Source organism: Acaromyces ingoldii (genome assembly GCF_003144295.1).
Source record: "Acaromyces ingoldii strain MCA 4198 unplaced genomic scaffold FA10scaffold_3, whole genome shotgun sequence".
In the NCBI taxonomy this organism is placed as follows: domain Eukaryota; kingdom Fungi; phylum Basidiomycota; class Exobasidiomycetes; order Exobasidiales; family Cryptobasidiaceae; genus Acaromyces; species Acaromyces ingoldii.
This window is the reverse complement of record NW_020290249.1, coordinates 1143825-1159250: the sequence shown is the minus strand read 5'-3', so window position 1 is coordinate 1159250 and position 15426 is coordinate 1143825. Positions and strand designations below refer to the sequence as shown.

General features: G+C 55.8%; 7 protein-coding genes across 7 annotated transcripts; 3 read left to right on the top strand and 4 right to left on the bottom strand.

The window, feature by feature from the left end:
• Positions 1-158: 158 nt before the first annotated feature.
• On the bottom strand, positions 159-3182 carry FA10DRAFT_301565 (NOC3p-domain-containing protein). The gene is made up of 3 exons (XM_025525005.1): positions 1837-3182; positions 1269-1780; positions 159-1201 (listed from the first exon to the last, which is right to left on the bottom strand). Exons 1-3 carry the CDS (start codon positions 3137-3139, stop codon positions 344-346), a joined length of 2673 nt encoding a protein of 890 aa, XP_025377493.1. The 5' UTR covers positions 3140-3182; the 3' UTR covers positions 159-343.
• A 160-nt stretch (positions 3183-3342) lies between these two features.
• Positions 3343-3701, bottom strand: FA10DRAFT_109250 (hypothetical protein). The gene has a single exon (XM_025517859.1). It carries the CDS (start codon positions 3592-3594, stop codon positions 3376-3378), a length of 219 nt encoding a protein of 72 aa, XP_025377492.1. The 5' UTR covers positions 3595-3701; the 3' UTR covers positions 3343-3375.
• On the top strand, positions 3396-4942 carry FA10DRAFT_266789 (Orm1 type endoplasmic reticulum protein). Its single transcript, XM_025521640.1, has 5 exons — positions 3396-4088; positions 4161-4273; positions 4331-4479; positions 4546-4642; positions 4704-4942. Exons 1-5 carry the CDS (start codon positions 3809-3811, stop codon positions 4797-4799), a joined length of 735 nt encoding a protein of 244 aa, XP_025377491.1. The 5' UTR covers positions 3396-3808; the 3' UTR covers positions 4800-4942.
• Positions 4934-7896, bottom strand: FA10DRAFT_266788 (DUF663-domain-containing protein). The gene is made up of 3 exons (XM_025521639.1): positions 7754-7896; positions 5249-7687; positions 4934-5171 (listed from the first exon to the last, which is right to left on the bottom strand). Exons 1-3 carry the CDS (start codon positions 7851-7853, stop codon positions 4987-4989), a joined length of 2724 nt encoding a protein of 907 aa, XP_025377490.1. The 5' UTR covers positions 7854-7896; the 3' UTR covers positions 4934-4986.
• Positions 7897-8534: 638 nt separating this feature from the next.
• On the top strand, positions 8535-12205 carry FA10DRAFT_279465 (Na+ or K+ P-type ATPase; the record flags this gene model as incomplete). Its single annotated transcript, XM_025523545.1, has 3 exons — positions 8535-9241; positions 9298-9865; positions 9920-12205. The coding sequence occupies 3 exons, from the start codon at positions 8535-8537 to the stop codon at positions 12203-12205; spliced, it is 3561 nt and encodes a 1186-aa protein (XP_025377489.1).
• A 31-nt stretch (positions 12206-12236) lies between these two features.
• FA10DRAFT_266787 (hypothetical protein) lies at positions 12237-13896 on the bottom strand. Its single transcript, XM_025521638.1, has one exon. It carries the CDS (start codon positions 13875-13877, stop codon positions 12378-12380), a length of 1500 nt encoding a protein of 499 aa, XP_025377488.1. The 5' UTR covers positions 13878-13896; the 3' UTR covers positions 12237-12377.
• A 363-nt stretch (positions 13897-14259) lies between these two features.
• On the top strand, positions 14260-15206 carry FA10DRAFT_286003 (ribosomal protein L6; the record flags this gene model as incomplete). Its single annotated transcript, XM_025524039.1, has 2 exons — positions 14260-15075; positions 15147-15206. The coding sequence occupies 2 exons, from the start codon at positions 14260-14262 to the stop codon at positions 15204-15206; spliced, it is 876 nt and encodes a 291-aa protein (XP_025377487.1).
• Between the last annotated feature and the right edge of the window lie 220 nt (positions 15207-15426).

The window sequence follows — 15426 nt, the reverse complement described above, 5'->3', positions numbered from 1 at the left end:
TAACAACGGTGACGGAGGCACACAGGGGTAAGTATTTTTTACAAGAACATCAATGGGCGACAGCAAAAGACAACGACAAAAGTAATCAGAACAAGCCTTTCTCTCTAGACGTATCCTCAAGATCGACCATAGTCAACTCATATTTCCAAAAGGCCCTTGACACAACAGCAATAGCTCTCCTCGCCTCTCTCTATATCTCCGACAGCAATATCTCTCCACTCCTCTTTATATAAACCTCCAAAAAGATCTCAGAAGACATTCAATGATCTCGATCAGCTATTGGATTAGAAGGACGAAGAGGATCTATAAGAGGATCAATCGGGGGCGTCCCACTGGAGGAGCTTTACAATTGCCTCCAAGCCTGAAGCTTGAGTGCGTCATGCGCGACATCTTCATTGACGCTCCTCGCTAGCCCAAAAAGTTCCCAAGCTGCCTCACCAGCTCCAAGGGGTCGAACACTGTCAACGTCTGCGTCCGTTGCAAGTGGATCAAAGTAACCGTCCCTGGCCCGATCCTGCGTATCGAGGAGCGCCTCCAGTCGAGAATCCCTTGCAATGAGGGCACGCGCCATGCCGAGCAGGCGACGCGTCGTCGTGGGCGGAGTGTGCAGCGAGCAGGTCAGAATGCGCTTGATAAAGGCCGCACACCGCTCGGCTGGAATCGAAGAGGCAGGAGGACGCAAGAGGGCGAGATCCAGTCCGCGAAGCATGAGGTCCGTCATTGTTCGAGGTTCCTGCTGTTGAACCGCGGAAGCGGATGAGGAGGGAACCTCTTCAAGGTCGGACCGAAGAGCCAGGGAGAGCAGGAGCGTGTAGAGTTTTGATACCATGTCGCTCATGTCCAGATTCAAGGCCTCGCCTTGACCTGAGAGAAGCTCGAAAATCGTCACGATGCACAGCAAAGCCAGGCGAATGTCGCTGGAAGAAGCCTTTCCATCCTGTGTCTCTTCGTCGTCCTGCGATGATTGCGCCTCGTCACTGGACCCAGCATTTTCCTCCTCCTCCTCGCCCTCCTCTCGACCGAGCGCTTTCTTGACATGAAGCCTAAGGACTGCAAGTAAGTCTCGGAAGAAATCGACGTTGATGCGGTGAGCAAAGCGTGAGAGACCTTCGAGGGCAGTCGAGAGGAGCGAAGAAGAAACCTTTGGTGCCTTCAGGATGGAAAAGTAGAGGACAAAGAGAAGCTTGAGCGTTTCCGTTTGCTGAAGAAGAAAGACAGTCTCAGCGGAGGGCCAACGGACAGAAGTGAGAGCGTGAGTGGGTACTCACATGCCTTTCTCGTTCTTCGTGGTCAACTTCCGCCTCTGCCTCCTTCATCTCTTCTTCGATCTCTTTGATTTCCTTCATCTTCTTCACCTGCTTCTTGCTCAGGTGCTGCGCTTTACCCTTGCGGACTTCTTTCGGCTTCGACTTTCCCTTGCTGGCCTTCCCTCCGTCTACACTTGTGACTGTTGTGGTGTTGGCTCGCTTGCCTGCCGCCAGTTCGTCACGCAGTCGAAGATGAAGGAGGATATTGATGACCTTCGCATGGACTTTGTATCGTCTCTCGCGAATCATGCGATTGAGAAGCCGGACCACCTCGAGACTCGCCTCGCCTTGAACATCCTTTTGCACAACCTCGACGAGGGCGTCATAACAAAGTTGAGAGCCTTCGTCCCACGACCTGCGAGAAATGTGCGAGACAAGAGAACGGATGAGGTTTGTGCGGTAGTTGAAGTGAGTGGCCCGCGTCATGAGCTGGCACATTGCACGGAGCGCAAGGGAGGAAATGCTTGACTTGGCTATTAAGGAACTTGTCAGCCACCGTCACAATTATAGACCTGGTCTATGCACGCACCCCTCAAGATCCTTTCACAAGACTCCAGATAGTCCTTGTACACCTGAACAAGCCCCTGCTCCCATTCGCGCCTCCTAGCCGTCTCCTGATTCACGCGCTCCTCTTGCTCCTTTTCCGAGAGGGCTCGGATACGATAGCCTGGAAGAATGTCGGTAAAGACGGCGCAGAGAGAGAGAATTGCAGAGCCTCGAATGGCATCGTCGACTTGCCTTGGAGGATCGTCTCCTTCATCTGCATCGGGAGAGGTTACAGTCTCGCCGGCAAAGACAAAGAGCCGCCGAAGCATGCCCAACCCGACTTCTGGATCTCCAACGACGTCGGTTGCAAGTCGAGCGATCTGTTCTCGGGCAGCGACAATCCTATTTGAGCGCTTGGGCTGCGACATGATCGCATAGGGCGACTTGAGGCCGAAGCGTGATCCTGTGAGAATAGTCGATTTTGGTTCCTTCCTCTTTCTCTTTGCTTCTTCCTCTTCTTCGTCGACCTCGGGTGAAAGCGATGGGAGTCGGCCGTGGACGACTCTACTTTTCTTCTCCTTTGGTACCGTCTCTTCTCCGTCTCCTGACACCCCTTCTTCCTCGCCCGAATCCCATCCTTGCTCGCCTCGTCTCGGCAGACGTTTGCGCTTCCTCGCCTCTTTCTCTTCCATCTCCTGAAGCTCTGCTCTCCTCGATCTCTGTGCCAATTTAGCCGAATATCTTTCCTCGCGATCCCCTCTCCTCTCTGCATCATCCTTGTTCCCGTACTCTTCGCCCTCTTCTTCGGAAAAGTCGGAAGCCTCATCCCACTCAGGATCAGAAAGGTCGCCTTCGTCATCGACTTCATCATCATCTGCACCGCTGCCAACGCTCGCTCCTTCCATGTCGGTACTCGCTTCATCGCTGTCTCCGTCTTCGACATCTGGGACGTCGATTCCATTGGTTGACGAGTACTTTTTCCTTGACGGACCTGGCTGTTCCGCCTGCTGCTTCAGCCTCTCCTCCTTCTGAAGCCGTTTCGTCTCCGCCATGGTTTTGCTGATTGCTCTCTCATTGAGGCGGAGAAGGAAATCGTCTTCCATCTTGGACTTGCCCTTGGCAGATCCATTGACCTTGGGCAGTTTGTGTTCTTCCTCCTCTCCTTCGTTCTCTTCGTCGTCGTCGTCCCCCGCGTCGCGCATCTCTTCGGCCATCTCTGCGAGCTCGTCTTCATCTCCGTTCGCTCGATGGTTCGTCTTGATATAAGCTTTGGGTCCTCGTTTAGCTTTCCTGTTCGCTGCTGTCGTCTTCTTGCCTCCTCCGCCAGCGGCGAACATCTTAGCCATCTTGCTACCCCCTTGTCTGGCTTTGGCCTTGATTCCAAAGGAAGAAGTGGACTTTCTCTGTTCAGGAAAATTTTAAAATTTTGTCGGCCGACCAGTCAAGATGTCATATAGAGGCAACGGAGGTCAGTCGGTGACGAGGTCCGAGCCCTGGCCTGGGCTTCTCGTGGCGCTGAGCTTTTTTTTTTTTTTTTTTTTGCGCTGCCAGTCTGCTGCGTGCTCCTCCATTTCAACACCTGCTACATCCCACCCTCACAAGCACCTCTCGATCTTCTTCTCAGTTGCTCGCTCGGCTCAGGCGTTGAGACACCAAAGGAAACTGTGCTAAGGGACAGGGAGACGCACCAGGAACCACCAAGAACTGGTTCAAAGGACTGGCTGAATAAATATTCGGCGAAGGTTCCTGCTCTCCTTTGCGAAGCAAGCGCCCTCCCGCCAACTGGGGTTGATCGCACCATTAGGCACACTTCGAGAGCAGAGCACACTCTGTTTGTCCTTCTCTTCAACTAAGAGAAGCAGGCCACCCAAGCTTTCGACGTCACTTCCTGCAACAGGCAGTCAGGCTAGGTCTTATCCTACCGAGCCCTGTATCGACCTCGAAAAGTCGTTTATTTTCCTTTCTGCCCTTGCGACGAACCAGCAGTGGCGTCTGGTAGGACTTTTGCTCCTGCCATGACGACACCCTCCGTCACACTTACCTCGCCCACGGGCGCAAGCGCAGAGCTGGCCGCCAATCGCATCCTCCACTCTCGCGATTCGACCGGTGGCTCCTCTTCCTCGGTCGCCACGGGCTCCAGGACGGCGCCGCTCATGACGAGCGACAACAAACGAGCTGGGCATCGCAAGCGGAGCAGCTCACTCGTCACTGTCGAAAAGATTGAGCAGAGCCACGAGGAGCTGTTAGACCAGAGCGCTGGCTTCAATGCCAATGCTGATTGGGTCAACTATAAGGGTGGGTGGGGGCGCACAGCTAGAGAAGATGCAGAAGAAGAGCGAAGGAAAGCTGATCTGGCATTTCCTTCAGGTGCATGGGTCATCCACGTCGTCTTGATCCTCCTGGGCAAGATTCTGGTTGATGTGATCCCGGGAATGGAGCAGGACACGAGTTGGACCATTGTCAACCTGGGCTACATGGCGGTACGTCTGGTTGTATGACATCTTCTGTACACGACGGATTGCCTGACTCTTCCCCAGATCTCATTCCTCATGTTCCACTACGTTACGGGAACACCTTTCGAGTCAAACGCTGGCGTGTATGACGAGCTGACTTTATGGGAGCAAATCGACGAGGGCGCACAATACACGCCAGCCAAGAAGTGGCTCACCAGCGTTCCCATTGGGCTGTGAGTCAGGTCACAAGTCGTTCCAGAGATCGCTGGGATGTGGCGCTGACATGTGCCTTCTCGCAGCTTCCTTGTGTCGACACACTACACGAGGTACAATCCGTGGCTCTTTGCCCTCAATTTCTTTGCCCTCCTCTTTGTCCTCTTCCCTAAACTTCCGATCGTGAGTAGTCTTGCATCATATATTCGCAACCATTCTGGCTGATACGACTCGCCGTCTACAGCTCCACCGGCTTCGATTCAAGGTTACAGCCCCTGGCACGTCTTATCCGCCCACACCAACACATTCGCGCCCTTCTTCGGCTGCTGGTTTCCGTTGATGTGGCGGCGCCTCTCTAAGCGCTTGGTGTCATGCTTGTCTCTCTCTCTCTCTCCTCTCTCTTCACTTGTGTAGATGCCTCTCGAGAGCTTCTGCCTCGCGAACGATTGTCTTTTCCCAGACTCGCTCCCCACCGGTCTCCCCTTTTACACGGTTACATTAATATCAGTGTTTCGGAATTGTTTTGTCTAGGCCATCTCTACATCATCAGCTCCCTCGGCTTGTCCCTGTCGTTTGCTTGAGGATGAGCCTTCGGCGAGAGGCATCTCGGATCTCGAAGAGTCGAAGAGCTCGCTAAAGCGCGGATAGGTGCGCTTGTACAAGTAGAGACCAATCGTGTCGAGCTGCGATAGTGGCGGCCCATCGAAGTGAGCTGTGCCGACGGTCACAGTCAGCGCTCTGCTCTCCAACAGGACCTGTAATGAGAGGGTTTGAAAGAATCAGACTCACCTTTGAAGTAGCCATGAGTGCCCAGGGACTCAGAGATGTGGCCCGTCCGGCCGTACTTGCTCCTGAGCTCCAGCGGCGCGTAGTAGCGCACGTCTTCCGGGTTGAAAAACATGAAACGAATCGTGCTCGTCTTCTTGTGCACCTTGAATGGATGGCCTGTGAGGATGATTCTCTTGGCATTGATGCGCGTGGGATCGGCATCGAGGAGGCTTCCCATCCCGACGAGATGCGGCATCTGCGCCGACCCTACGCCTCGTTGGTCGTAACCCGACTCTCCATCTTCGGTCCTCTCCCGGAGCAGAATCGTCGGAACATTGGCTCCGCCAAACGTCACTGGCCCAAAGATGGTCGCCACGGACACGACACCCGGCCCACCCCGAAGGTATCGCTCAAACTTGTGAATGTTGTTCGTACCACGCTTGCCATTGTTGGCCAGGTCGTGCTGCGAGTAGATGGGTCGGACGCGCAGTCGCCTCGGGCCGAGGCACAACACCAGACTGTCCTTGGACTTGATCGGCGATTCGTACTCGGTGTTGCGCGTCACGGTGAAATTGAGCACGCTCTTCTTGTGCTCGTGTCGAAGCAGGCCAAAGATAACAAAAGGCACCAGCGGTGACCCTTGTCGTCCACCAAGGGCGCCCGCTCGACGAGCCGCCTCTCGAGGTACGTTTTTAATGTGCAGCCACACGCGCACACCTGGTTCGACGCCTTCCTCGAGCGCACTGGCCTCGACCCGTCTCCGCGTCTTGCGGAAGTCGTCGAATTGAAAGATGCGAGCATACTCGCGAGGCAGGTCCTCGTAGGGATCCCACGGGCTCGACCTGAAACTCTTCAAGCCCCTGTACCGTGCAAACCTCGTCCGAGCCGGAATCTCCATGGGCGTGTCGACCTCGTCTGGAAATTCGGCGTCAAGATTTTCCTCTTTTCGTCGCTGCTTCTCCTCCTCCATGCGGGCTTTGTACTGTGCTAGCGCTTCGGCCTCGGCTTCTTCGTCGTAGTCGTCTTGTTCGTTTTGATTCTCGACGATGTTCGTTTCTGGAAAATCTTCCTCTCCTTCTTCTTCTTCCTCGGGTATCTCGCTGTCCACCTCCTCATCCCCGCTCTCAATCATAGCCTCGTCACCTTCATCCTCCTCATCCTCTCCGTCTTCCTCACGGATCCAGTTGGCGTCGTACTTGGTTCGTCGCTTGACATTGTCTTTGATGATGTTGAGCGGCGTGGTGCCAGGCGCGGCGGGGGGAAGATCAGACTGCTCAACAGTGGCCTCTCCCCGCGCCATTTCCTCCTCCGTAGGCCAAGTCTGCTCATTGTCCATGTCGTCGACCTCATTTTCGCTGACAAGGTCATCGGCAATCTCATCGTCTCGCGCGTCGAGGACTTCCTCGTCGCCTTCTCCGTCACCAGCCTGCATCTCGATATCGCCCTTTGTCCTCTTCTGTTTGTGCCTCAGCGGTGCGGCCGTGATTTTCTCGACTGGAAAATCGCCAAAGTCGGGTATGTGAACCAACCGATTGGCCGATAGGGGAGCACCTCTGACCCAGCCAGCCACTTTGAGAAGCCCTCGGTCGCCCTCGTCGCCCGAATCAGCTTGCCAGTGGCTCTCCTCGCCCATGAGCCAGGCCCTGAAATCTCTCCAGGCCACCCTTCGCGGGGCACTCGTGGCCATGCTTCGGAGCAGAGCGCCTCTTTCATTTCGATCGTCCAGCGCATACACCTTCTCCGTCTCTGGGGCAAAATAGCGCGTGAAGCTCAGGAGGCTCTTGCGTACCTCGTTGGCTGCCTTTTGATGAACCTTCTTGCTCGATGAAGCTTCGTCGGAAGAAGTCAAGCTCAGAGCGGCAGACAGGACTGTAGGCAGTCCTTGAGCCTGAAGGCTTCGCATGGCCAACTCGCCCCACGATCCCGGTTCAACGGAGGTGGTTGGAGAAAGGAGCACGAGGACAAAGTCTGCTGCCTTTGCGGCATCCATGAGCGGATACAGGGCGCCGTACGGAATCGGGTGGAGCTGAAGCGTGGTTCGATGTCGAGTAATGTCGAGTTCGGCGAATGGAAGGCCCATCTCGAGGGCTTCGTCGACGCTCTTCCCTGCCACTGGCTTGACGCCGCCATCCTCGCCTTCGGCCTCGAACTGCCGCACGGCGTCCCAAGCATCGAGGTCTTCGGTGAGTGTGGCCACAACAACAATGCGAGGGGCCCCTCCTTTTCCGATCCCTGCTCCGCTGCTGAGGCCGAGCTTGGCGGCGCCCGTCATGGCTGGACCTGCGGCGACATTGGGCGACCCATTGAAGACGCGGCTCGCCTGGACGAGGGCAGCCCTCTTCTGCAGTTGCATCTGCTTGGCGGCATTTCTTCGCGCCTGAGAGCTTCCTTGCGCATTACTAGCAGACAGTGGGGACGACTTGTGCGAAGATGCCCGGGAGGTCGTTGAGTCCTGTCGACCTGTAGAGAGGAAAGGGTAAACCAATTGACTCTGGACGGCACCCCGAAACCCGTCCGCCTGCATACCTTTGCTCGCTGTTTTTATGCTACCTTTCGACGCATGTCTTGACTTGAATGGCTTGTTCTTCTGCTTCAGACTCGACCTATGGTGGTGCTGGCCCGACATTGTCGACTGTGGCTGCCTCCTTCTCTCTAAAGCCGACCTGACTAGGCTCGGAGGAGCAGGAAGGTTGCTCGCCATCTTGGAAATTTTAAAATTCAACATCACGTGCCTAGAACAATCCACGTGACCGTTCGCCAAGCTTTCGCACGAATGTCGACCCTGCGCTGCCAAGACTCGCCTGATCACCGCCACAGTAGTACTGTAGCACGGTACGGGGTCATGTTAGGATCAAGATTGTGTGCCTGCCTCTGTTCTGCTGGCCTCGCTTTCGATCTCTCTGCCTTTCAAAATTGTGGATCGGAGCGGAACTGGCCAAAGGTCTGTGGCTCATCAACTAAAGATAGAGGCATCAAACGAGCAGGCACGAAAGAGCCTGAAGCGTCTTTACGACATTGCCAACCCCAATGACAACGTTAACGTCAGTTGTACATCCAGGAATAGAAACATGCGAGGTCCTAGTAAGAGATATCCAAGCCTCAATTCCAAGAGGCGATGCGCACGGGGCACATTGCGACAGTAAGCAAGCGCCGTAAGCTGGCTAGCACTCCTCCGGCGATAGCAGGATAGGGCGGCATTTAAAAGGGAAGATGCTGTCCACGAGGATGAGAAGCCATCACCACAGAAATCCCACATCCTCAGCAGCAACTTCTTCTTGCCAGAAAATCCAGCACTTTGAGCTAATCGATGGACGACTCTCACTCTAGCCATGGTAATAACAACAATCATGCCACCTCTTCGCCCGGCCACCGTAACGGAAGCGGTGGAGGCGAGTCCGCTATCCCTCGCCTCGAGGATGAGCCCGAGCCTCCTGATGGCAATCTCGACTCACTACTTCCAGTCCCCGCTACTCATACCATCGAGCGAGCCCGCAGCGCCACGCTCGAGTCGACTCTATCTTTGGCAGGGCCAGGCTTTCGGACCCGCTCGACGAGCTCCCTCTCGACCACTTCGGCTTCTCTGGTCGGGGGTCAAGGAGGAGTTGATAGCCCAGCCAAAAAGCACGACGATTCTGTCATTCATAAGGTCGTCCCTGTCACCGCTGTACAGCAGAATCAAGTCGACAACCGTCGCGGATCTGCCACCAACCCCCCCGCGACTGATCTGCATCAACCGCATACATTGACCGTGCCCGAGTGCCTCGAGAAATTTTCAAATAATCAGGAGACTGGTCTCTCCAGGCAGGAGGCTGAAGCACGCCTGGCTCGTGAAGGACCCAACTCGATCCGTGAGGCCGAGACGGTCAGTCTGTGGACGATCCTGCTGAGGCAGATCGCCAATGCCCTCACTGTGATCCTCCTTGCTGCAATGGCCTTGTCCTTTGGCGTACGCGACTGGGTCGAAGGTGGCGTTGTCAGCGCCGTCATCTTGGTCAATGTTTCTATTGGGTTCATGTACGTCGCCTCTTTTTCTTGCACCTTTTGCCACCGCACGCTGACTTCGCTCTTAGCCAAGAGTACAAGGCTGAGCGCGCCCTCGCCTCGCTTCGTTCCCTCTCGTCGCCCACCACCAATGTTGTCCGCGAGGGGCAAGTCAGCGAGATCAACGCACGCGATCTTGTTGTCGGCGACGTTGTTCTCTTCAGCGTTGGAGACTTGCTTTCTGCCGACGTTCGCATCGTCTCATTAACCAATCTCGAAATTGACGAGGCGCCTCTCACGGGCGAGAGCGTGCCTGTGCTCAAGTCGCTTGACCCTATCCATGATATCAGTGGTACCATCGCGCCTGCTGATCGTATCAACCTCGGCTTTGCCGGCACCACGGTCACCAAGGGCCGCGGCAAAGGCTTGGTTGTGGCGACGGCCATGTCGACGCAAATTGGTCTGATTGCCGAAGCCATGAACAAAGGAAAGCAAAAGCAACTTGTCGGTCCCGACGGAATGCCGCTCAGCTTCGGACGTCGCTTGTGGGAGCCTTGTGCCAAGTTTCTCGGTCTTCGCGATGGCACGCCGCTGCAACGGAAGCTGGCAATGTTTGCATTGATCCTTTTCGGTCTTGCCATCCTTTGTGCTTTGATCGTGAGTTGTACTCACTTGCGGCGCCCACAACGCCAGCTGACATTCATATCGCAGGTGTTTTCTGTCGCAGAATTCAGGTTGGATGACGATGTGGTGCTCTATGCCATCGCTCTCGGTATTGGCGTCCTGCCTGAGAGTCTTGTGGCCGTTCTCACCATCACCTTTTCTGTCGGTGCCAAGCGCATGGCGCAGTCCAATGTCGTCGTGCGCAAACTTGATGCACTCGAGGCCCTTGGAGGAACGACGGACATCTGCTCTGACAAGACCGGCACACTCACACATGGCAAGATGATCGTCCGCAAGGTCTGGGTCCCCAATAGCAGCGGCGGTGTGCAGCTCTATGGAATCGAGCAAGGTGGCTCTTCGGTCCTGGAGCCCGAGGGGCGCCTCTGGATCGAAGAGCAATTGAGCATCGATGCCGAACAACGTTTCATCTCTAAAAGCGAGCTTCCACAGTCTGTCGACCTACTTGCAACAGCTTCATCCTTGTGTAACATTGCTGAGGTGTTCCAAAGCGATGATGGTAGCTGGGCTTCTCGCGGTGATCCGACGGAGGTGGCATTGCAAGTCTTTTCGCAAAAGCTCGGCTTCCATCGTTCAACACTCCTCGATGGACCTTTGGCGACGTACAAGCTGGAACAAGAGCACCCCTTCGACTCGCACAAAAAGCGCATGACAATGATGTTCAGCCTAAACGAAACTGGCCAGGAAGATAACAGGGTACTCTTCATGAAGGGCGCTCCGGAGCGAGTTCTCGCTTGCTGCTCGACCTATCGTCCACATGGGTCAGAGCTGAACGATCGACCCGCCACGTTCCTCGACCAAGCAGCTCAGGAGGCGATCCTAGACAAAATGGAGACACTGGCTTCTGCAGGTCTTCGGGTTCTTGCCTTCGCCCGCCGCAAGGTCGATATCATCACCATCAAGAATGCCCGCTTAAACAATCAGAAAGCAAGTTTCAATGCAACGGACAGTACTTCTTCGATACCAAGCAAAACCTTTGATGAGAGCGTCGTCGATGCGCGCCAGGAGTTGGCACCCGGGCAAATGGCTCGCGAAGAAGCCGAGCAAGACTTTGAGTTCATCGGCTTCTGTGGCCTTTACGATCCTCCTCGCGCCGAGACTCTGGCATCTGTTCGGGCCTGTCAAGATGCTGGCATCATCGTTCACATGCTCACGGGCGACCACATCTCAACGGCTCGCGCTATCGCTCGAGAGGTGGGCATCGTCGATGGCACTGAAGGGCGCCAGGCTGTCATGGCAGCCACCGACTTTGACGCAATGAGCGACCAGCAAATCGATGCTCTCGAGTACCTACCGCTCGTTGTGGCCCGTTGCTCCCCTTCGACCAAAGTCCGCATGATCGCAGCCGGCAAGCGTCGGGGCCGCTATCTCGCAATGACCGGCGATGGAGTAAATGACGCTCCCGCTCTGCGCCAGGCTCCCATCGGTATCGCCATGGGCTCGGGCACGGATGTGGCCAAGGACTCTGCTGAGCTCATCTTGACCGACGATCGGTTCGACAGCATCGCTAAAGCCGTCAAGGAGGGAAGAACCGTGTTCAAAAACATCCAACGCTTCATGATCGCGCTCCTCGTCCTCAATGTCGCCGAGGTTCTCTTGCTCCTCATCGGTCTGGCGCTTCGAGACGCAAATGAAGAAAGTCTCTTTCCCATTTCGCCTATAGGCATCCTCTTTTTGAATCTCGTCGCTGGTCTTCCCGCCATTGGGCTAGGCTTTGAGGGAGCTGAGCCCGATGTCATGGCACGACCTCCGCACGATCTCCAGGCAGGAGTCTTGAGCCGACAGGTCGTCACCGACCTCCTCGTATATGGAACGACGATGGGGTGGACGAGTCTCGTCGTCTTTCTCGTCATGATCTATGGCTTGGGTCAAGGCGTCCTTGGCTCGGACTGCAACGAGCTTGGACTGGCGTGCAACGCCGTCTTTGAAGCGAGGTCCGCAACCTTCACGACACTCTTTCTCCAAGGTCTTTTCATAACGTGGGAGCTCATCAGCATCGAGCACTCCTTTCTCACGATCCGCCCGGTTCAGCGTCTGCGCCAGAACCCTTTCCTTCTCCTCAGCGTCCTGTTCGGCGTCGCCTGCATTCCCATCTGCGTCTACGTGCCGGTGTGGAACACCGAGGTTTTCAGGCAGGGCAACCTCGGCGGGCCAGGCTGGGGCATTGCCATCGCGGCCAATGTCATCTTCTTGGCAACAGTTGAGCTGTGGAAGTGGCTGGCGAGGCGCGGTGGTTCCAAGTGGCTAACAAGGATCTCTGGCGGCGAGGTCAGCACTGCCGCCAGCATTCCTGCGACGGAGAAGTCGCACGCTTAACCGCTCTCTCTCTGATCAGCCTCCCTCGAACGCAACGCAAGTCATGCCTCTGTCCGTCCCTTTAAAGAGCATGACACACAGAGATTGCGAGAAAAGGTTATTCTTCATTCAATGCTCCCCTTTCATCTTCTTTGATTAATCTATGGCTTGCGTTCGTTCTGCGTGCTTTGAACTACTTCTTGAGCCTTGTCCGCTCAACCCTCGTCGCCTTGCGCAGTTTCCTGTACTTGTGCTTCCTCATCTTCTTCCTTCTCTTCCGCTTGACGCTGTCCATGAAGACTCCATCCGCGTCGCCCACTTGCTTCGACAAATCTGCATTGAGTCTGGAGAGATCTACGAGGTCGCTTTCTCTTTCCACCTCTCCCTCTCGCACGGCTTGGACCTTAGAATCGAGGGAAGCCTTGTCCATCTTGTCGACGATGGCATCCCACTCGAGAGCCTTGGGGAGGTGTGACTGGATAAGGGCGTGCGAAAACATCAGCGTTGGATTTTCGTCGTCGCCAAAGGTGGCCGGGCCATCTGCATCGGCCACAAGGTGCTCAGGCAGATTGCCATCGGCATCAAATGACTCGGCAACAAAACTGCCGAGGTAGAAGATGTCCTCGGACTCTCCCTCGTCCAAGGCCGCCGTTTCGGTGAGCTTTGAAGGTCTCGGCGCAGGCGGTGGCTGCAGTGCTCGAGTCTTTTCAGCCAGATGGGTCGCCACACCACGGGCCCATTTGGGGTCAGGTCCATTAGGCTCGCCTAGCACGATGAGGTCTGCTTCGGAACCCAGGCTCTTTGCCACCGTCGTGTCCTCGCCTCGTTCCAACGCAGCGGCGACCGCCTGCTCTCGGTCGATACGGGCCGCCTCCTCGTCATCAAGCCGGCTTGCCTCGCTAAGTACGGCATTTGAGGTAACATTGTCTTTGCTGAGCGAGTCGATAACCTTGTTGAACCTGTCGGCGGACAAATCCTTGATCGGTCTGCGCCATGGGATGGGCATCGACTGACCGTCCGCACCACTCCCCCCTACTCCAATTGAATGCAGCTCGAGGCCGTACTCGTCCGCGTTGTTGAGACCATCAAGAATTGTTGAAAGGTAGTCTCTGATCCCCTGATTCTTTCCGGAGCCAGAGGTAGACGCCTCCGACGAAGAGATGGAGGCCTTTAGCATCCTCTTGGCAGTCTCGATACCGTACTCAGCCGTCATTTGCGGCGTCCAGTTTGCATACGCTTCATCGGACATGAGCTCGTGTTGGAGCAAGGGACGATGAGAGGCGAAAAACGCCTCAGAAGCCACGGAAGAGAGCGTGGATGGAGGTGGCCTTACGGGAGGTCGGAGAACGATGCCGCCGCCGCTGGCACCAGCCTTGGCGGCCGCCAGCAATGCTTCAGACTCGGGCAGAGAGCGAATCGAGACGATCCTCGCTTGGTGCAGACGTGCCTCTGTCGATGATGAAGACTGTGACGGCAATCGACTCGAGCCGCCTGGTCCTGACCGCTTTGTCGCTCCTGCCTTGACTCCCCGAGCCCCTCGTCGAGCCGTTCCTCCCGGCTTCAGGCTCGCGTTGGGTGACGACGACAAGGGCCCTGTGACCGAAGCGGAAGGGGCTGAAGCAACCGCTCGGGCGGAGGACGAGTTGGCCACCACCCGAAAGAGCGCTCGAGCTTGAGACGCCCTCGATCGCATCGTCGCTCTGTCCTTATCGTTAGTTGGTGAAGGGAACGGCGGCGACTTGAGACCAAACAGAAAGGTTGACGACATCAGAGCCACCTCGTGGCTTTTTTATTTTTCCATTCTTTTTTCGTAGACAGGACCTGCTCAGGTCCAGGCGTCAATACCGGTCATCATTGGCACGTCACTCAGTCTGTGTATGGATGGAATTTTGGTATTTCTCGCAAGTGCCCGTTAGCTAGACTGGTACTCGCTGACAGTGCCTGATTTGATGTCTTTGCAAGCGGGATCATGGTAGTGTCAAAGGAGCAAAAGCCTCGTAAGTCTTGAGTCACGTGACACCGCAGCGTGACCTTCCTTCCTTTCATCATGACCATCGTCGCAATAAGCAACCATCATGCGGCCCTGTCTGCCGACGGCGACGGCCACATTTGGTCGAGCGCTTCCACGAGCGTCTATTGCCGGCAACGTCGTCGCCGTGCAGCGCCAGCATGTTCGCCGATCGCACGTTGGCTCGGCCGTCCTGTATGTTCCGCCCTCGACAAACCTTTCGCTCCTCCCCTTCGCACCGGTGTCGAACCCTTCGCGAAGACAGCCAACCGCGTTGAAGAAAGCCGGCTCAATCGAGGTTCAAGGTCCTCTGGGGACGGTGCTCGTTCCCTTGCAAGACTATGTCGAGCTTCGGTGGGAGGACGACGACAAGAAAGCGCCGTCTCCCTCTGCACAGGAACCTAGAAGATTACAGCTTGTCGTCCAGGACGCCAAGGAAAAGGCGCAGCGATCGACGTGGGGTCTGACCCGCGCATTACTCGCCAATGCGCTCGAGGGTGTCGAGGAAGGCCACAGCGTCGTCATCCGTCTCGTCGGTGTGGGCTACCGAGCCGTGGTGGAAGCGGACCCATTCCCGCGCCCAGACAAGCTCGACGAGGCCCTCTCCTCCGCCGCTGCTTCCGCAAACAACTTTGAGTCGGTCGAGCAGCGCGAGTACTACACTCGACTGCTCAAGGAACTCAAGGAAAAGGAAAAGGCTCAGGAGCCAAAGCGACTGTCTTTGAGATTGGGCTACAGCCACCCGATCTACATGCCCGTGCCCAGGGGCCTGACATGTTTGACGCCCGCGCCAACAAGAATTGTTGTCAAAGGAGTCGACAAAGAAGCGGTGGGACTCTTTGCGAGCAAAATTCGGAGCTGGAGGAAACCAGAGCCTTATAAGGTGGGTCATCGATCTAAGCTCTCAAGGAAGTCACAGCCAAATCTCAGTTCATTTCTCACCAACGCAAACAGGGCAAGGGCGTCTTTGTGGGCGACGAGACAATCAAGCTGCGAACAGCGAAGAACAAGTAAGCCCCTTTTCGCCCTCGAAATCTGTATTTGTTTCATGAATCACGCCCGGCTGGTAAGGTGTGGAAAGGGGGAAGGACAGTGTTCGCATTTCACTTCGCTTGGAAGAGGGAAGGACATCTTGTGATGATGTTTGAGCTACGGAGACGTATGGAGATGAGATCAGAAGGGGAATGAAAACATGGTCGAATGGACAAAGCAGCCTCTCAGCGAGCCATTGGCT